This window comes from Rattus norvegicus, chromosome 20 (genome assembly GCF_021556685.1).
Source record: "Rattus norvegicus strain SHRSP/BbbUtx chromosome 20, alternate assembly SHRSP_T2T, whole genome shotgun sequence".
Taxonomy (NCBI): domain Eukaryota; kingdom Metazoa; phylum Chordata; class Mammalia; order Rodentia; family Muridae; genus Rattus; species Rattus norvegicus.
Genome location: NC_141553.1, coordinates 11,485,937 through 11,507,446, shown reverse-complemented (window position 1 = coordinate 11,507,446; position 21,510 = coordinate 11,485,937). Strand labels below are relative to the sequence as shown.

Below are 21,510 nucleotides of genomic sequence, written 5' to 3'. Positions count from 1 at the left end.
TGAGACCGCAGTCTGGGGACAAGGGGACTCACTGAGCTGCTTGTGCCTCTTGGCGGGGATCTTCAGGACAATCCTCTTGATCAGGAGCTGCAGGTGGCTGAGGAGGATGAGTGGGGGAGGGGCCGGGGGCCGGCCGTGGTACTCCTCAATCAGGTCGTGGCGCTGGAACTTCCAGATCTGGTCTGTGTGCTCCTGCACCTCCTGGAAGGTGTAGCTGGTTGGGAGGCAGAGGTATGTGTGTGCGTGCGTGTGTCAGAATGGTTGTGGGACCCAGCGTTCCAGCCTGGCATAGCGAGGCAGGTGAGCAGAAAGCACGCCAAACGCCGCCAAGAGGCAGCCAGCTTCTGGGGAGCGGGTGAGGAAGAGGAAATCACGGGGATTTTAGATTTGCATTCAGGAATAAGCCAAGATGTCGTCTGGGTGCGGGCTACACGGAGCTAATTTGTGTGCCTAGTGATTTGCAGTCCAAGCAGGTACCCAAGTCTGACACGGAGACCCAAGAGCAGGGAAAGGGACATGTGCCACTTTGTCAGATGGTTTTCCTTACCTAAGAGAGTCCTCTCCACTCCCAACCTATACCCCTTACCCTGACCTCAGATATAGCGAGCACATGTGGTTCTTAATATTTAGAATACTCCAAGACAGAAGGGGAAGCCCCCAAACTTAGCTGGTAAGAAAAGAGTGTACGGTGCACAATGTAACAGAAAGACTTCCAAAGGTCACAGCCACCCAGAACCTGTCTGCTGAGACAGGAGGGCCAAGGGCTCAAGGGGTTTATTGTGGGCAGGCTGGATCTTCCATGACTGAGCTGGTCCCTAACAGAGTAGTTGCTTTTTAGGGCTCAGAGTCAGTGGACCAATGAAGCTGCTTATATTCTAATGCTGGAGAGATGGCTCGGTGGTTAAGAGCACTGACTGCTCTCCCAGAGGCCCTGAGTTCAAATCCCAGCAACCACATGGTGGCTTGGGACCATCTGGAATGGGATCCGATGCCCTCTTCTGGTGTGTCTGAAGAAAGCTAGCTACAATGTACTTAGATATAATGAATAAATAAATCTAATGCTAGTTGGTTCCCTCCAAACTATTTGCATGACATCGTCCGCACATAACTTCTGGGAACCTGCCCCCCAGTTAATTCTGATTGGTGAATAAAGATACCAGCAGCCAATAGCTGGGGAGGAGAGACAGAAGTGGGGTTCCCAGGCTTGGGACTTCAAGGAGGAAGAGAGGAAGGAGGGACACCATGCCTGAGGAGTGTGCAGGAGGGAGAAGCAGAGCCGCCATGTAAAGGGGTCAAATGGGTCAAGAGCAGCCACGACGGAACACAGAAATTAGTAAGTAGTAACTCAGAATTATCGGTGGGAGGTGGATTCCAACAGCATGGAGGGTAGGCAGCTGTCCTGCTACTGTGCTGCCTAAGACGTATTAAAATACAAAGGCTGTGTGTGTGGCTTTCATCCAGGAACATAAACCATTGAGGTGGGTAGTAGCCTCACATCGGGATTTATTAAATTATTAATAGTACAGCAAGGGCTCCTGGTCCCCTAGAAATGGTGAACAGACAGAATGCTGGGTCCACACACTCTATCAGTCGTCACGTGGCTGCCTGTGCACGTGCCAGCCCAGGAGAGCCCTACCCTGCACAGGAGCCCACACTCACTTGAACATGGCGATGAGCAAATTAAGCAGCAGGATGTTGGCGAAGAGCAGGTAGAGGCAGAGAAGGGTGACTGTCAGCCACTCGGGGAAGGCGGGTGCCTGCCCTGTCCAGTCACTCTCAGGACACTTGGGCTTGTAGGGGTCTGTACCATTGGGGCTGCACTGGTCCATGCTGAAATTCACGCCTTTGGGGAATGGGAGGGGCAAGGAAAAACCATGCAGTCAGTTGCCAGGAACTGGGTGTCACTGAGGGTCCCCAAAGGCTTGGACGACTGCATCCCAGGAGTTAGATAGGGGCTGAATGTCTGACTAGGGTCCAAAGGCTGACAGGAGGACCATCTATACTGGGACATCCTCAAGCAGGAAGTAGGCTGTTTAGGGGAGACTGGAGTCAGGGCTGATTCTCAGGTTGGTGTCCTACGACCCAGGATCCACCCATCTCTCCCCCAAGGCACTTTTCACAGCTACAGTCACCAGTGTACGGGTTTTGATCCTGAGAAATTTAATTAGAAGGAGAGGATTTTAAAAGAAACAACCAGGGGCTAGAGAAGCGGGTCAGCAGGTAAGTGTATATAACTACCCTTCCGGGGGACTCAAACGCAGTTCCCAGCACCCACTCCAGGTGGTGCTCAACGGCTATAACTTCAGCTCCTGGGAATCAGACACTGCTATCATGCACACACACGTAACCTCACACTGACACACATGCACACATTAAAAATAAACTAAACCTAAAAAATGATAGAAACGGGGTTGAGGGTTTAGCTCAGTGGTAGAGCGCCTGCCTAGCAAGTGCAAGGCCCTGGGTTCGGTCCCCAGCTCCGAAAAAAAGAAAGGAAAAAAAATGATAGAAACAAAAAAAAAAAAAGTCAAGAAGAGAAGAACGGCAACACACGCTAAAGAGGAAGACAAATTAACAGCTCCAGACTTTCGCAGGGAGCCAGAGCAACTCAGTGAGAGATGCTTGTTAACCCACGCTGCTGGGACAAGGGACAGCTACATGGGGAAAAAATATGATCCTTAACCAAGCCTGGTGATGCATAGCTTCATATAGCCAGTATCGAGGAGGCAGAGGCAGGGGATTCACTGGCAGTTTCAGGGCTATGTAGGGAGACCTGTCTACCAACAGGGACTGAAGACACAGCACTGGATCCTCTTCCAAAGGATCTGGGTTTGATTCCCAGCACCCACACGGCAGCCACAACCATCTCTAACTCCATCTCCAGGGGATCTGGGGCTTTCTTCTGGCCTCCCCGGACACTAAGCGCACACGTGACACGTAGACTTGCGTGCAAACAAAACAACGCCAACACATAGAAAATAACAAAGGGAAATACAAGAGCAACCCTTATCTCACACACAAACGTGTGTAGATAAAGCCAATCTGTGGCTGTGGAGGGGGTGAGGACCGTACCACCGATGGGGAGGGGCTGAAAGCCAGTCCTTGCAAATGGGTCAGCGGAGGCCAAAAGAAAGACCAAAAGCTGTAAACCCTTACAAGACAAACACACTCATAAACCTTTCGAGGCTTGTGTTCAGCAGTGTCTTCTCCAGAGGCACGGAGCAATTCTAAAAATCGGGCTGTGCCTCATTAAAATTCTATGCTTCAAAGAAAGTTGTCTTTTCATAAATAAAATAGAAGGACGGGCCCTGTCATAACAGAGAATGCTGCAAAGGTAAAAGTCTTAAAAGCTCGATAACAAAAATCACGATGGAAGGGAGGAAATGGGCACAAGATAGAAATGGATATTTCTCCTAAGAAGTGGCACAAAATGGTCCGGTAAGTAAGCACGTGGAATTAAGTCCGCAGAAGCCATTAGAGAAATGCCCGTCAAATCCACAAGAAGACACCGCCAGCACCCACCCGACAGTCACAAGTGTAAGTGGGAAGAAACTGAATCACGCACCCTCTGTGGGAAACAGCTCGGCATGTTCTCAGAGTTAAACACACCCACACAGAAGCACGGACACGCAGGTTCACAGCAGCAGCAGCAGCAGCAGCAGCAGCAGCAGCAGCAGCAGCAGCAGCAGCCACAGTAACCAAAACCCAGATCGAACGCGAGTGGTCCCAGTTTAGGAATAACTAAAAGGTGCTCCTTCCATGCAGAGAAATACAATTTAGTGATAAAATTGGGATGGAGTGCCGATACCTGCTACATCCCCTGGGAACCCTGAACGTGCCAGGGGGTAACAAAGCCAGACACAACTAACTTCATGCCACATTAGCTCTAACGTGTGCGACATGTCCCGGAGAGCCAATGTGTGGCAATAGAGGGGTAGCTTTGTAGAGCTGAGGGAGGAGGGGAGCGGCTGTTGATGGGATGGGTTTGAAGCAAGCTTCCGTAAGACACCTCTCATGTGTCCCGGGCAGACTTTCTGTGGGTAGCTGTGTTGTGGGAAGTCTACCTGAAGGATGCCGGCTAAAAGCGACAACATAAAACGCATACGGACTGGGGAATAGTAAAATACTTCCCTCACAGCACGAGGACTTGTGTTCAATCCCCAGAATCATGTTCGAAGCCAGATGTTATGCCTGACAATTTCAAGACCAGTGTCAAGGAGGAGACTGGCAGATCCCTGGGACTTAGCTTACTAGACAAGGTCCAGACCCCTGAGAGATCCCGTCTCAAAAAAAAAAAAAAAAAAAAAAAGACAGATTGGAAAGATGGCTCAATGGTTAAGAGTCCTTCCAGAGAGCCTGGGTTCGATTCCCAACACCCACATAGATGCTCATCATTACGTGAGCATTCAAATACTCATACACGTAAAACAAAAATTAAGGAAAAAGTTAAAAACAAACAAACAAGGTGGGTGGCTCTGAAGAAATGACACCTGAGGTTGCCCTCTGGCCACCACACACACAGGCACTCATACACATGTGCACATACACACACAATGCTCACATCCATATATGTACCTGCACACACAGGCTCACCTACGGGCACAGGTATACACACACACACACACACACACACACACAGGCACTCACACACATGTGCACATACACACACAATGCTCATATCCATATATGTACCTGCACACACAGGCTCACCTACGGGCACAGGTACACACACACACACACACACACACACACACACACACACATACAGACACACAGACACAACATACACATGCCCACACATGAAAATCATCTTTCTGTCAGAGAAGTAATTTCTGATGATAGTCAGGTGAGGGAAAGGGGGAGAGGGTGACAACTCTGGCTTAGGTTAAGTTCCTGCTCACACACCCCTCTTTGAGAGGGAAATGCAGGTACCTTTCCCTCTCTGCTAAGGGCTATCAGCATCCGAGGCAAGCTGACCCAACGGAGTCCTAAACCTCCTCAGTCCTTAGAAAGCCACACAGCCTGGCTGGAAGTGAACCCTCTCTCTTGGACTCTTAGAGAGTTCTAGGGAGCTCCTTCTCTCCATCTCTGTTCCTCCTGCCCCTTAGATGCCCACAACCTGGCCCCTACCGTCAATGTAGGTCGGGATCTGCCCGAAGATGGTAAGGTAAGAGTGATAGATAACTCCGCGGAAGATCCAGTCCACGCGGCTCTCATTGTGGATGAGGATGGCCTGCTTGGCCACTCCGAAGGACACCACCCACACCGCCAGGAGAAAGAGGAAGAAGAAGACGTCCTTCATCTGCAGGGAGCGAAACAACGGGGCTGCACCCTGGATGTCTTCTCCCCACCATCCCTCGGTACGGATGCAGGATGCTGGGCCTCCGGGCAACCCCACAGAGCACACTGACATCTTCATAGGGGGTACCCCAAGACCCGGAGCGGGATCAGACGAGGATGACCCAAAGAATAAGGAGCTTGCGTTTTGAGGGCAACGGGGTCCGTGCTGCGAAATGAGAGACATGGAAGGCAGCCTGGGGGAGATAGCATTCAGACAATGGTATGAGGGACGTTCATAGATTCTGGGGAGGGGGGGTGAGGCAGAGGCAAGACACAGCGCGAACGGCGAGCTCTAGCCCCTCCCTACGTTCTTCATGATGGGCGCAGCTCTCAGCTTCCCTCACAGTGACCGTGGGCTCCAGCCCCTCCCGGGTCAGCCCCTCGTGCCCTCACCATCCGCTTCACGATGATTATCTTGGGCCCCAGTGTCTTGCTAATGGTGAAGATGTGCATGAGGCGGAGGCAGAACATAATGAAGTCCAAAGACAGGATGATGCGCCCAGGGTACAGCGTCGCTGGGATGAGTCTGGGGGTAGGCAGGGTACCTCCTCAGGCTCTGCACGCCAGGAGGCAGAGGGCTCCAAAACCTCTCCCCAGCTTAGGGTGGTCCTTGGAGGTACAAGGCTCTGTGCGGGGAGCCAGGCCTAAATTTGTCAGAGGTGAAGGTGACAAGGAGGGGCAAAGGGGACACTGTGTGTCTGGAAAGCTCAGACAAACAATATGACTGGTGGCCCCAGCATATGACAGCAACCCAAGATGACTGGAAGAACAGCCACACGCCCCAACGCCACCTCTCCATCAACGCCACCTCTCCATCAGGCATCATCTGGGTCACCCACAAGAGCTGGGGTCCAGAGATCACCTGTCAGGGGGGTCAAGCCAGCTCCCCACATTGTCTTAAACTGGCTGAGTCGGGGTGCCACGCGGGGAGAAGGAGGGGGTACCGGGTACCCCTGGCTACTCACCGGCAGGTCAGTCCTGCTATAAAGAGCAGAATGGCCCCAACGTCCAGTTTGTTCCAGAAGTCACTGAAGTACAGGGACGCCATCTTCATGAGCCCGCAGCCATCGGGATCGTAGAATAGCTACTGAGGAGACCACAGTTAGGGGAGGCCAACGCCTCCACCAGGGTCACATAAGCAAAGCCCTCTGTGGAGAGATCTTGACTATGGTGGGGGCCAGCAGGACACGGGGCCCTCAAAAAATCCAAATAGAGCAGCACAAATAGAGGTTAAGTCCCTACCAGATTTCACGCTAGTCTCCCGTGGACCAGGGATGCTATTAAGCCTGCGTGTACATGTGTATGCATGGACATTGTGCGTGAGTGTGCATGTGCATGTGTGTGTATGTATGCATGCATGCGTGTGTGTGCATGGACAGGTGTGAATGAGTTTGTGTACGCATGTGTGCGTGTATACGCGTGCATGTGTATGCGTGTGCAAGCCTGCGTGTACATGTGTGTGCATGGACATGTATGAATAAGTGTGTGTGTTTGCGTGCGTGTGTGAGTGACTATGCACACATGTGTGTGTGTGTGTTTATATGCACTGTTGAACCTCCTTCCTCCCTACCAGCGCCTTCCACAAGAATCTTTGCTCTATCCAGAATGACGCCTACTTCCTGAAACCCCCTCCCCCTCCAGAAAACAGGAGCCTGGAAGAGACCCCAGGATTCTCACACAGTCTGCCTGGCAGTAATCATCACCCTTTTCTGGTATCATGCCCCCAACAAAGGCATGTCCTTTCCCTGGACCTGAGGGACAGATTCTAAGAGACACATGTGCCCTCTATCTTGGGGCCACCATGTGAGTTAAGGGGACACAGAAGTTTTGACTCCCATGGAGGGTCTGGCTACAGAGGCTGAGGAGGCCCAAACTTTCAGATCTTCCACATTGCCCTAGGCTCACTCAGCCCCAAAGCTCCTTCTTGGGGTCTCCTCTTTCTTGTTTGGGTGACTCAACGGGAAGGGTACCCGCCCAGTGTAATCTGGTCCCACATGGATGCAGTGGGACCCCAACTGGGTAAAGGGTTAATCTGCTCAGCCATCATGAAGGCCTTTATCCTGGGAGGTAACCTCAAGTCCCTGGAATATTCAGCCTCACAAAATCACCCTGTTTATCAGGGGCATGAGCTAGAACAGGCGGCCATATTGGCCACTCAGGACTAGTCCGACTCTTAAGGGACTGGAGACAGATCGGCCATGAGGTCAGAGTCACGTCTGTGCGACTGACCCCCGGTACAAACCCTGGACCCTGCAGCTTGCAGAAGATGCTTGAGTGGCACTGGCCCTGAATGTCATGACACATAGGAAAGTGACCTCTGGATACTCTTGGGTGGACGGGTACCTCTGTGTTTGGCATATTTTACTCTAAGCCCTTTTTGTGGAGTAAACCAGAACCATACGTGACTGTCCATCAGCCCACGTTTTTTTGCGAATGATCACACAGAGCCCCCCACTTGGCACTGTGGAGAGACATGTCCACTCAAAGGTGACCATAGAACGTGACTAGGCAGCCACAGAGAAACAGCTCAACTTCTGGCAGCCCTGGAAACTGAGGTCAATCGTGAGTGTTTCGCCTTGGGAAGGTCCGGCCTCAGATAAGGTAGCCAGGCCATGAAGGCAAAGCTCCCAAGTGGAGGGGTAGGTACCTGCCTCCTGGGGTTCTGCCCAGCACCCCGGGGGCTTGGGTGAGGCTCAGTTGTAACAGACACTTGAGGGAGCAACGTGCACCTGCCGTGTCTCCTCGCACACCAGGGAGAAGAGCCACAGGTAGATGAGGTACTCGCACCAGGATGGTGAGGGCTGAAAGTCCACCATGAGCACGTAGGCAAACAGGCAGAGGAAGGCAAAGTAGGAGAGAATATTGAGGTAGAAGATGACCACCGGCGCGTTGAAGAAGGCGCGGACGCGGGCCAGGCGGCACAGTGCCTGCAGCCTCTTTTCCCTGCAGGAGAAGACACATCAGGTGACTGTGACGTCCCACAGACTTTGGTCCTTGGCATAGACGGGCCAGCAAGACAGCTTTGGCACTGAAGACCCCAAGCCTCACATAGGCCCAAAAGGTTTCTTTCTATATCAAATCTCGGTACATCCTACAGATGTCACAGCTCCCATCCAGGGCCACGCTTGGTTGTGAGCCCAGCCTGGGTTAGGTTCCCTGTGCAGTGCTCTTTGCTTTAGAGGAGCTCCCAGGCCTCAGGTGCCCCCACAAATGAGAACCAGCTACCATCACTGTCACAAGGGTCGGTCTAACCGGGTGACCAAGCCCTGTGCTCTGATGTCTCTTGTCACAGCTGCTATTGGAAACAGAGGCTCAGCTCTGTTCCTCTTAGGGAAGGGAAAGACACTATAAAGGTCTCGGGGTGATGTCCATGACCCCGGGCAGGATGAGGTTGACTTCTGGTCCTCCTAGGTTTGTACAGGGTGGGAATCCAGAAGACGAGGCAGATGGAGGCCGCTCCTTGGTGCCTCCGTTCCCTCCAGGACACGTTTCCAACAGTTGGGCTGTGAGAAGGTGGTGGACCATGTGACCCATGTCTATAGGAGGGCTTCCCACTGGCCACCTAGGCTGGGGCTTGGTCTCTGACCCTGAACTCCCAGGGAACCCAGCGACACCATCTATCAAAACAAAGATGACATCTTAACAAGAGCCCACGTGCTCCAAGGCGAAACATAGCCTTGTCTGGTCTTCAATCTTCCACCCAGTCGGGCTGCAGCACCAAGACCACGCCCATGCACTCCAGGTTCCCTGTTGCCATGGAGCTGAGGGCAAGCCACAGACTCATCAGCACGGCCATCATCCAGTATCCAGCAGAAAACTCAGTGCATGGAAATTTGACCCAAATGTGCGACTGAGGATTGGTGGTACTCCCCCTACTTCCTGCCCACTCTAGGGGTCCCCTCCCCTCACCTGAAGGAGATGAAGCCAGTGAAGAGCAGAGGGAAGGCCAGCATGCACAGGATGATCCTCCACAGGCCATTGTCCACGCAGAGCTGACCCCACCACACCTTTGTTAGGAAAGCCTGTGGACAGGGTGGTCTCAGGACAGCGGACACCCAGAGGCCTGAACCCCCACCTAAGACGCCAGCCACCCAAGGATGAGCAACGGTCACATCGTCATAACCACGGTGCTCTGAACCCCTGACCGCAGGTGGACAGCATGACAATACCCCACTGTCAGCCAGCAGAGGAATGGGGCTTTGTGTGATTGGAGACAGGCCATTGTGCATGGTGGAGAAACAGGACTTATTTCACGGGGCTCTGACTCCCCTCTTGCCAGCCATCCCTCCTTTAGCTGCAGGATTCCCAATTTCTGTAAGCTCCTAAGGCCATTCCATCCCTCATAGTCATAAACAGACCCTTTTCAGTGCCCTGGGCCAGGTTCGATTCCTCCCCAGGTTCCGCACAGCCCAGGACACATGGAGTTCCATGGTTATTATAACAGCCTGAGGCTGGGCTCTAAGGATAACCAATCAGTAAAGGAGTCGGGGTGTGTCCCCTGGTCCTTAATGTCTCATGAAGGCTGCACTGTCCCCCTGTTCTTCCTGAGCTCCCCTTAGGTGGCACGGGCTCTGGGAAAGCGCACTGGGGGGCCCCCTCACACTTGAGCTCCTGTCTTCATGTCCACCAGCCACTTACTTTGCTGTGCTCCAGTTTGCCCATCCCCCAAACCAAGAAACAAGTGCCCATGCATCGGCCTGTGGCTAAGTACCAGGTCCTTAGCCCAGTCAGTCATCAAAGAGCTACATTGCTGGGTTCAGCCGTGAGGTCAAAGTCAGGGCTGTGCCCTCCTAAGCACCTGGCTCTGGAAGCCCTCGGGGAATCACCTGGATCCCTCCGTGAGACACGAATTTCATGTCCTTGGCCTCGAGGGCCAGCTGCAGGCAGGTGGTCTTCCCCCAGGCCTCAGACACACGGACAAGCAGCTTCTGGGCTCTTTCCTCATCCTTTCTGTAGCACTCGGTGAAGACACCTGAGGAGAAGAGGTGCTACTTCAGTCAGCGCATGGGGACGGAGAGCCGGCCCTTCAAGTGATTCCCTCAGCGAAGGCAGGACACTGGGCGAGACTAACACATCGGTACTGTCCCGGAACATCTACACCATGACCGTGGACAAGGACTAAGCAACAGCATCAGAGCTAACATGCAGAAAGGAAGATGCTGGTGACAGTGCAGGTGCCCCACCCCGGAGGCTCACCGATAGCTCTATGCTCAAACTCATCCGCGAGTGCCAGCATCTCCTCAGAGCTGTCTGTATCTTCCTCCTCCTTGGACAGCTCCTTCAGGATCTTGCTGCAGGCCAGTGCGGCTGCTGTGCAGTCCTGGCTCTGGGATACAAGGACACTGTGAGGACCTGGGGGACTAGCTAGGTTTACCCACCCTGCCCCCAGAAACCTATGCTAGCCAACAGAGCTGCTTAGGATCCCAAGTTTATGTGGACCCTGTTCAGATAAATGACTTGAGTCATGCCACATTAACACATATCATAATATGGCGGCCTCTTGGGCCCATGGGTACCGTGTGCTTGTCTCCCTAAAGGGTATAACAAACAGACATGAACCTGGGCAGGTCACAGAGAACAATGCTGCCTACATTGTAAGCCGTGGAAGTAAGCACAACAGATTTTTTTTATAGGTTCTTTATCTCTCCTTCCTTTTCTTTCTGTCTTTCATTTAAGAATTATTTTTCCACCCAAGTTTCTTGTCTCCCACTTCTGGATGCTCCAAGACTCTCCGGGTTAGAGATCTTAACTGAGCCACTCAGCTGCGAGCTGCGATTTGCTGCGGGAGGTGACTCCCTGACTCAGACCACCAGTCTAGTCATTGCCACTAAGCCGGGCCTGATACCTGAGCCCAGATGATGCCCGCCAGCTCCCTGTGGTTCTGGATGATGGCCCAAATGAGAAGATCGCGGACTGGGTCAATGGTGAAGGTAACGTGGCCTGTTGATCGCTTATAGAGAGACCGGAGGCTCACTCCTTGCACCTGATAGGCAGAGAACAGTCTGTGTCCCAAAGACTTCCCCCACTCCCAGCATCAGACCCCAAGGTAATGGGCAGTGTGTGTCCTGTCTTGTGACGTCAGAGAGAGACGGCACACATCACTCTTGGCTCAGAGGGTAAAGAGCTTGCTGCAGAGGCCTGAGAATCTTAGTTCAGATCCCCACCGCAGATGGGAAGAAAAGTGAGTAAGCCTGGTGGTGTTGAGCAGCAGAGACTGGAGGACTCCTAGAGTTGGCCACTCGGGCTAGCTGAAACAGCAAACTGTGGAATCAGTAAGAGACCTATCTTTAAAATTAGGGAGTAGGAGGGGTTGGGGATTTAGTTCAGTGGTAGAGCGCTTGCCTAGCAAGGGCAAGGCCCTGGGTTCGGTCCCCAGCTCCGGGAAAAAAAAAAAATTAGGGAGTAGGGCTGGAGAGATGGCTCAGTGGTTAAGAGCACTGACTGCTCTTCCAGGGGTTCTGAGTTCAAATTCTGGTAACTACATGGTGGCTCACAACCATCTGTAATGAGATCCGATGCCCTCTTCTGGTGTGTCTGAAGACAGTGACAGTGTACTCATATATAATAAATAAATAAATAAATAAATAAATAAATAAATAAATAAATAAATTAGATAGTAACAATTGATGAAGATACCCTATGTTAACCTCTGGCCTCTTCATACAAACACACATAGGTCCAAATGTATATAACACACACACACACACACACACACACACACACACACACATACACACACGCACACCAATTCATCAGACTCAAGCCATAAACAGAAGAGAAGCAAAGGGTCCTCCTGATGCCGACGCCAGCTGAAGTGTGTGTATAAATGCCACACCTCCCTTGGCAGGACACGCACACGGTGCTTCCCATCAGTCCAGGCACACAGCAGGACTCAGGGCTCAGGGCAGAGGGGAGGTGCTGTCTTTGAGAAACCTCTGTCTTCCCAGCTTTAGAATGGGGTTTGTTACAAGCAAACTGAGCCCCTCAGAAAGTGCTACGTTGGCGCCTAAACCTGCAACGTGCAACTTCAAAGACAAGGCATTCGTGGCGGTTTACGGTGGCTGATGGGATTCGGAACTACCTGAAGGGCGCACCTTGGGTGTGCCTTTTTGGGGTTTAAGTGAGGAGGGGAGTCTCATCCTGCACCACGGCATGGGCCACAGACTGAGCAAAAAAGAAAAAGCAAGCTGATTTTAGCATTCATCTCTCTTTGCCTCCTGAGTGGAGATGCTGTGTGACCAGCTGCCTCAGGATCCTGCTGGTGTGATGTCTCCTCCAAGATGTGCCCTGGAACTGAGTCAAAGTAAAGCCCTCCTTCCAAAAGCTTTTTTTTTTGTTTGTTTGTTTGTTTGTTTTCCTTTTCTTATTTATTTATTTATTTATTTATTTATTTATTTATTTATTTGTCAGGTATTTGGTCTCGACGAGGGAGGGAAAACCTGCTGTAGACATTTCTAGAGGTAATTAAGTCAAAATGAAGTTACTCAGGAGCCGCTGGGGTTTAAGTGAGGAGGGTATTGAGAGAGGTTTGTCTCCTCAGGAACCAGCCCTGCCGCTGTCCTCAGACCTCAGTCTCCATTACTGCGTGAAAATAAATTACGATTGTTTAAGCCCACGCCTTGCAGGACAGAGTGCAGAGCCCTTTGCTTTGGGCTCATTTGCACGGTCAACGGTTTTGCTTTTCTCTCTCTCTTCTCTCTCTCTCCCTTTCTTTCTTTGAGACTACCTCAGTGACTGCCTCATCATGTAGCCCAGGCTGGCCTCAACTCTTCATATTCCTACCTCAGTCTTCTGAGGGCTGAAATTATAAGCATCCCCCTCCCACCGCTCTGCCCCCCCACACCCCTACACACACACATTTAGCAATTCTAATGGCTGTATGAGCTCACAACCCAGCTGAGGACACAGTGGCCATCCACCAAGGAGCCAGACTTTGCAAGTCACCAGCATGTCCCTGCACCGCTGACTCCAGCTTCAGCATGACTAACACCCACATTCCCAGCACTCACGTTGAGTTTGATGTGTGGCATGGGCAGCGAGAGCCGTGGCCGGTCAGTGTACCGGGGCCGGGGATACAGCAGCTGTGTGGAGTCTCCGAGGAGCTCACGCAGCACCTGGGCCACATGGTGCATTTGCAGCCGGGGTGTCTCAGATGCATAGGCTAAGCGTTCATGCTCTTCTGCCAGCACCTTCTGCAGCTTGCTGTGGAAAAGGCAGGATGGCTCCAGGTTCTCGTAGAGGCAGAGAAGAGTATCCCAGGTGACAAACTCCTTCAGCCGCACCCCGTTCTCCAGAAAGAGCCTCACAAACTCAGGCTTATTGGAGATGAGGGCAGCCGTCATCATGGGATGCAGGTCTGAAGGCTGAGAGGGAGGAGCAGGGCTCAGTGACGTTCACACTAAGTCAGCACCTCCTGGAACTCTGAGCTCAGGCCCCTAAGAGAGGCTGGTGGGATATCTGTCCTGAAGGATCGAGCCCACCCTGGTCAAAGTCCCAAAGCAAAACTGGGACCCTGCAGAAACGCACACACACCCCATTTGCACACGACACCCCACCTTCCACTGCCACTCATCGGTGAAGATCTCACTGCGGGCGATGTCCACACGGTTCCAGGCCACGGCCAGCTTCAGCTGATGGTCCCAGTTCTCGTGGCCGAAGTGATCTTGGCTTCGAGAGGCTGTGGGTGACAATGTGTGTCAGGTACCTCTCCCTGAGGCTTGGTTGGTGCCAGGCTCAGGAATTGGCCAGGAATTCTAGTTCCCATAAAGATTTCAAGGTGAACTCAGAGCTCAGTGCTGACACCCTCCCAGGACACCCACCTTGGGAAGTACTTTGTAATCTCCAATTAGGCTCAGAATCTCTTAGTTTGCCCTATCTCCCTACTTTGGGTCACTTTCTAGACATGCCAAGCCCCTCTGTGACAGGTGGATCACAGCATAAGTCATGATAAGAGAAGATACGGGGCTCTAAAAATCATTTGTTTATATTAACATGCAAAGCAGAATTCCAAAATCCAACACACACACACACACACACACACACATGCACACATACAGACACACACAGACACACACATACATACACAAACATACAGACATATACGTACACATGCATAGACACACACATACACATAAACATACACACAGAGACACACACAGACACACACATATACACACAGACACACACACATACACACAAACACACATATACACATAAACACACACACATATATACACATACACACAAACACACACATACACACCATACATACACATGCATATAGACATAGACACATACAAACAGAGAGAGAGACAGACAGACACACACATACACACAAACACACATATACACATAAACACACACACATATACACACATACACACAAACACACACTTACACACCATACATACACATGCATATAGACATAGACACATACAAACAGAGAGAGAGACAGACAGACACACACACACACACACACACACACACACACACACACACACAAAATTCCTTTGTCTCCATTCTGCAGCAGCCATACCACCCAAATTCTCAGGAACATATAACAGTCAAGCATTCCTAAGCTTGTTTTCTGCTTTAACCGTGTGTGTGTGTGTGTGTGTGTGTGTGTGTGTGTTTCCCCTGCCCCCACTGCCCCCACGTACCACAAAATAGGGTGCTGAGACGGGCTGGGTGTGTAAAGTGACATAAGTGAATACCAGCCCTCTTGAGGCAGGCAGAGTTCCAAGCCAGGACACAAAGAACACAAACTACAAAGGGAAAGTTGGTGAACCACGAAAGCTAATCCCTCTGTTCTTCAAAGCCACTTGAAGAAAACGTGGCTGCAACCCACAAACCAAGGAAAGACTTTGCACTTCAAATGTCTGACAGAGGACTCCTATCAGTCACCAAGGAGGAGAGAAAAAGGCAACAGAGGCCTTGAAACGTGCTCCATGCCATAGGAAATACATCAGGAAGAAACATACTGAAAGCACACTGAGACTCTGCATCGCGTCCAGTATTATATAGCACAGCCGGGCCTTGAACTTGGCAGTGAATCTCTTGCTTCAGGCTCTGAAGTTCTGGGATTGCAAGCGTGAGCCTAGAGAGGTGGCTTAGAATACTAACTTTTAGCCTAGTAACTGTTACTGTCTTAACCTCTTATGTGATGAGGAGAACAAATGCTACAACTGTAAGTGTTCCCCTGCTTGTGACTTTGCCTGTTTGGAATCTTTACTCCTTCATATGGCTTTGAATCACTGTCTACAGAAGAGATAGTAACTTTCAGCTCTCTCTGCTGCCCCCCCCTTGAGGATTTCTTGTAACTCTGGTCTAGTGGTTACAAATTCTCAATGTTAGTGGTTACAAATTCCTTAGTTCTTGTTTATCTAAGATTATCTTAATTTCTCCCCTACCTTGCAGCCCTCTGCCTTCCACCTTCTAAAGCCTCTAATTAGAAAACTGCAGTTATCTTTTCTAAAGATTTATTTATTTATTTTATGTATGTGACTACACTGTCCCTCTCTTCAGACACACCAGAAGAGGGCATCGGATCCCATTACAGATGGTTGCCAGCTAACATGTGCTGCTGGGAATTGAACTTGGGACCTCTGGAGGAGCAGTCAGTTCTCTTAACCACTGAGCCATCTCTCCAGTCCCTGCATAGCATCTTACTGAGACTCCCTTGTATGGGATAAGCCAGTCACCTCACCTTGCTGCACTCAAGATGTATCGCCTCCGAAAAGCTTGACCATAATGGGCTGGGTGTGGGGTGACTGAGTTCATCTCACTGAGAATTTGCTGTGCACCTTGGGTGACAGGGGTGTGCAGGGCGTGGCAGGGCAGCTGCTACACCTGACTGAGATGCTGACCCTCATCCTGAACCCACAAGTTTTGGTCTCTCCCCCTCCCTTTTCACCCTGACCCTGGCCTCACCTTTCAGTAAAGCTTGCAGAATGGCAACATCCACATCCTGCTGACCATCCTTGCCTTCCCGGAAGACCGTCAGCAGCTGCCGCCTCCTGACAATATCTTGGATCTGCAGCAAATGGATTCAGTGAAACTTGGGGTGGGGGTAGGGGGTCAAAAAGGATCGGGGACCCAACAAGGAGCCAGACTCCCCAGACTGGGCAGGTACAGGCACAGTAAGAGCACTTGCCACCAAGCCGGATGACCTGACTTCAATCTCCTAGGACCCATATGGTAGAAGAAAGACCTGATTCACACAAAGTATCCTCTGACACCCATAATATGTGCATTGTGGCACCAGTGTGTGAGCATGAACACACACACACACACACACACACACACACACACACACACACAAAATGTAACAAAAAAAACTTTTGGATAAAAAGATTAAATTCAGTTCTCTGAATTGCCTGAATAATTTATAATGTTGCTGAGAAAAGGCTCTCCTGGCCAGCCCAACAGCTCAGAGCTCACCCAGCAAGGAAGCAAAGGACTTCAGGACTGGGGAAGCAGGTAAGGGAAGGAGATGAGGAGCTTACAGAATTCACATTGTTTTCTTGCTGGATAATCCTACAGAGTACCCATCTTAGCTAGGGTTTTATTGCTGTGAGCAGACACCATGACCAAGGCAACTCTTATAAGGACAACATTTTAATTGGGACTGGCTTACAAGTTCAGAGGTTCAGTCCATTATCATCAAGACAGGATCATGGCAGCATCCAGGCAGGCATGGGGCAGGAGGAGCTGAGAGTTCTACATCTTCATCTGAAGGCTGCTAGGGGAAGACTGGCTTCCAGGCAGCTAGCATGAGGGTCTTAAAGCCCACATCCAACAAGGCCACGCCCACTCCAACAAGGCCACGCCCACTCCAACAAGGCCACACCTCCTAACAGTGCCGCTCCCTGGGCCAAGCATATGCAAACCATCACAGCATCCACACCAAACAAGGCCACTCTGAATCCTTGGCAAATTTAAAATGAGGTCTCTGTGCTTCTCTAAGATACCCAATCAGAGAGTTCCTGATTTTCCACTGTTGAAGCCACGACCCAAGCTCCTCCATGAGTCTGGTGTGGCTAGCTCCAGGTATCCCTGTGGTCTATGGCTGGTGGGACCTAAACTCAGCTGGACTGAAGCCCAGCACTGCTCACACTCACCCCAAGAAGTTTACTTAGTGAGTAAAACTCTGAGTGTGAGCTTGGAGCTCTGAGACTCGGCCAGCCTTGCAGGGGATATACCAAAAGTGTAGACACTAGCTACACCCTCCTCTGCAGGTCTCATCAGGGCACCACCCCAAAACCCAGCTTCTGGACTAAGGAGCTGGATAACTTCTGAGGTCACCCCCTTAGTGCTCTTATGAGGAGACAAGGTTAGACCACTTGCTGCTGTGGCCAATAAGTTTCTCTGCTGCCAGCAACTCAGCCGAGATCCCTCTGTGCTTCCTGGCCCTCCCCAAGTACCACACCCTTCTTGTCCAACAGACTCTGGGTCCCAAAACAGCACTGTCAAGCTGAGGTGTCCCAGAGGGACCCTAGCATTCTATGAACAGAGTTCAAGCCCCAGTTCTCCCTCGGCATGCTCTCTGTCACATTCTTCAACTCCCAGTGCCCAACCAGGTTTCCTCTCCTCTTCTGGTGCTCAGAACCCCTCCCTCCATCTGCAAATCCAATCATGCACCCCGCCTGACCCATTTTGGGTCTCTGGAGTCCTGTCGTGTCTGGGAGTCAGCCTGGTGACCGTATGCATAGGAGCCTCACCTTTTTGGTCCATTCCACAATCTGGTTTTCGGTGAAAGTCTCAAACATCTCCTGGAAGAAGACGCTGAGCTTCTGCTGGATCAGGGAGATGGTGATCTCAGAGACGGGCAGAGCGGCCACCTGAGCGATGACGTCAGCCACTCGGCCGGAGCCCTCCACTATCACGCAGGGTGTGCCATTGGTGATGGCGTTGTAGATGGTCTGCAAAACCGAGTGTGAGCTGGCCAGAGTCCTCACCCGGGTCTCACAAACTCGGAGTAGAACGTTATTCAATAGCAGCTAAGGGGGGTTGGGGATTTAGCTCAGTGGTAGAGCGCTTGCCTAGCAAGTGCATGGCCCTGGGTTCGGTCCCCAGCTCCGGAAAAAAAAATAGCAGCTAAGGTCACATCTCATTTGCTACCAGAGTGCACCTATGGTGCTGGAACTTTCTGGAAGCTCTTGCTGGTTTGGTACACACCAGAGAGCTGATGCTAAGACACAAGGAATGTACAACTGATACACCTGACTCAGGTGTCAGTCAACACCCAATACCAGTTAGTAAAAAGGGTTCATGGCATACCCATGGACCAGACACACTCATAGGGATGCTGTGTGGATCCAGAATGACCAAAACCCAAGGGATACCAATACCATGAGGAAAACCCCATGGAACTGGACTGGGGCTGGGGCCTGTTCTCAGAGACTAGTGCCTGGGACACTGGGTGGAGGGCTTCTGGAGAGGTTCTGGGGAAGAAAGAGAGCCAACAGACCCACCATGACCTGAGCTAAAGCCAACCACCTCTCCCACAGGAGGGTCTGTCCACCATGTGCCTCTTCTCCCACCCAGAAACATCCCTGTCCTGTGGTGAATTCTTTCTCCTCCATATCCTGAGGACAGCATGCCATGTGTGTTCTCAGTGATAGCACCAGATTCTAGCCAAAGCGCCTCCCAGTCCTCCCTCCAAAGCGCCTCCCAGTCCTCCCTCCAAAGCACCTCCCAGTCCTCCTGCAAAGCATCTGCCAGTCCTCCCTCAGAGCATCTACCAGTCCTCCCTGAGAGCATCTAACAGTCCTCCCTCTAAAGCACCTTTCAATCCTCCAGCCTCTTCCAGCCCTCCCTCCACAGCAGCACCTGAGCCCCACACTGCACAGCATCGAGTACTCACATGCAGAGTGCCAGGGCCACCCTCCAACACCACGCAGACAATGGGGATCTTAATGGCCACACCTAGACAGACACGGAGCCCACGTGAAGGCAAGTTGGGGAAAGCGCAGACCTACCCTTTGAGTCCTCTCCCTCCACCCAACCACCTCCACCCTAGTCACCCGGGTCTACAGAGTGAGTTCCAGGACAGCCAGGACTACAAAGAGAAACCATGCCTGGGGACGGGAGGATGAAGCAAACCCAAGACCACCTGGTCGTTTGCTGCACCCCTGCTTCCCCAACCCTTCTCCCTGCTCCTGCCCACTCACCCCACCCCTGCGCCTACCCCTGCATCTATCACAGCAGGGACTCCTGCACCTGACTACCCAGGCCAACCTTCCACCTGTATCCTTCCCCATCCTGATTGAATTGTACAGAAGAGGGAAGAACAGAACTCCATCCCCTCTACCCAGTAGACCACTCTAGCCAGCCTGCCTTTTCTCTGCTGCTCTTTTCATGGTGCCTCAAAGTCCAGGCTGGCTCAAAGATCCTCTAGGAAGGGACGGACCCACCCTGCATGGACTGGGGGCATGAGGGCACACATCGTGAGTCTTCTCCCCTTCTATTCAACCCCACCCAGAAGGCAGGAAATGGAGGTGACATATGGAGTTCCCTCCCGCACCCAGGGCCAACACGGGTACCTGCCTTCACACACTTCCTACTCCAAGCAGTGCTCCCCCAAGCAGTGCTCCCCCAGTGTGGAGCCTAAAGAGATTACAGATCCCCTAGGAACTTAGTGGAAACGCCATCAGACCTGGGGAGGTGATTAGAGGGCAGGGTGCCCAACCCCAGTGGGGACCCTGTTTCAAGAAGCACAAAGAAGCTTGACATCTGCTGCCCGGCACCATTCCAAACACGTGCTGAGCTGGAAGCCTCCTTCCTATGCTCTGTGTTCTCTCCTCACCTCACACACTGGGTGCTCCCATCCCTCTCCTCACAGGCAACTGAGGTCAAACCGTGAGGTCTGCCTGTCACCTGCTCCCATTTCGCAGCCTGTACTGGTTGGTTTTGTGCGTCAACTTGACACAAGCTGGAGTTATTACAGAGAAAGGAGCCTCCCTTGAGGAAATGCCTCCATGAGACCCAGCTGTAAGGCATTTTTCTCAATTAGTGATCAAGGATGAGAGGGGTCATTGTGGGTGGTGACATCCCTGGGCTGGTGGTCCTGGGTTCTATAAGAAAGCAAGCTGAGCAAGCCAGGGGGAGCAAGCCAGTAAATTACATCCCTCCATGGCCTCTGCATCAGCTCCTGCTTTCTGACCTGCGTGAGTTCCTGTCCTGACTTCCCTTGGTGATGAACAGCAATGGGGGAGTGGAAGCTGAATAAACCCTTTCCTCCCCAACTTGCTTCTTGATCCTGGTGTTTTGTTGCAGCAACAGAAACTCTGACTAAGACACAGCCTGAAGCCATCTCTAATTGAAAATGTCGAATGTCCTATTAAAATAACTGACAGCCAACAGCCAACAGCCAAGCCTACACTGATATCCGTCTGCTGACTGAAGCAGCAAGAGAAGTCAGGTCCCCATGAAGAAGCATTCAGGGACCCGGGGAAACGAATACAGTCGTGTTGCGATCTCACCGCCATGAACTATGCCTGTCACAGCCAGCTGTGGCTCTGACACAGAGCCAGCCTCTCTTCTCTCTGCCCCAGATTCCCTTAGGAGCATGCACACTTACCCCCTCTTTCCTTCGTTTGCTCCGATATGAACTTCTCCAGCTTAGTCCTCAGCGGAATCTCCACACCATACTGCCCGTGGGTCCCATCATCCACCAGGATGAAGTGGGAGTGGTTGCTGTCCAGGCAGGTCAGGTTCCCTTGGCCTTCCTCATCCAGCATGTACTCAGCGGGGAAGCCTCCCTGGGGATGACAGAGAAGTCACACACATTGGGTTTATTTTTTTTTAAAGTCATATCTGTATTCTGGAAAGGGTTAGGGGACTAATAGCTTGGATAATGACCCTCAAAGACACCAATCCCTAAAACCGAAAGTCAGCTGGAGTTCCCATATTTGGAGAAACGGCCGTTGCAGCTACGTTGTTAAGGATCTCAACATGAGACGATTAGCGAGGTTTGTCTGGACTCCCAGACGCACCAATAGTTAAAGGGACAGGAAGGGTCCCATCAGAGCCCCAGAATAATATAACTCGTTTTTGTCAGGACCGAGTGATATGGCGTCCTGCTGTGTGGGAGAGTGACTTCTAATTGTAGTCGCTCTGTGCAACCAGGTGTGTGGTTGTGTTTTACAGCACCCCAAAGAGGCTACTTAC

The 21,510-nt window shown here is 51.7% G+C and overlaps 1 protein-coding gene across 25 annotated transcripts in view; it reads right to left on the bottom strand.

Annotated features, from left to right (window-relative positions):
• The window catches only part of Trpm2 (transient receptor potential cation channel, subfamily M, member 2), a 50,388-nt gene that overhangs the window by 14,118 nt on the left and 14,760 nt on the right, over positions 1-21,510 (bottom strand). For 5 of the 25 annotated variants that reach the window (XM_087597151.1, XM_087597152.1, XM_087597153.1 and 2 more), the window contains exons 7-22: positions 20,921-21,101; positions 19,205-19,266; positions 18,060-18,260; positions 16,270-16,372; positions 13,896-14,017; positions 13,350-13,703; positions 11,186-11,323; positions 10,537-10,666; positions 10,167-10,312; positions 9,250-9,362; positions 8,070-8,283; positions 6,306-6,424; positions 5,734-5,866; positions 5,131-5,302; positions 1,660-1,843; positions 33-214 (exon numbers count right to left, since the gene is read on the bottom strand). In XM_087597151.1, the coding sequence (XP_087453277.1) occupies positions 33-214; positions 1,660-1,843; positions 5,131-5,302; positions 5,734-5,866; positions 6,306-6,424; positions 8,070-8,283; positions 9,250-9,362; positions 10,167-10,312; positions 10,537-10,666; positions 11,186-11,323; positions 13,350-13,703; positions 13,896-14,017; positions 16,270-16,372; positions 18,060-18,260; positions 19,205-19,266; positions 20,921-21,101 (2,554 nt within the window). Of the gene's footprint in view, positions 1-32; positions 345-1,659; positions 1,844-5,130; positions 5,535-5,733; positions 5,867-6,305; positions 6,428-7,987; positions 8,844-9,249; positions 9,363-10,138; positions 10,313-10,536; positions 10,667-11,185; positions 11,324-13,349; positions 13,704-13,895; positions 14,018-16,269; positions 16,373-18,059; positions 18,261-19,204; positions 19,267-20,920; positions 21,102-21,510 lie in introns of those variants that run through there. The other 20 variants (XR_015644601.1, XR_015644600.1, XR_015644605.1 and 17 more) reach the window with 13 other exon arrangements.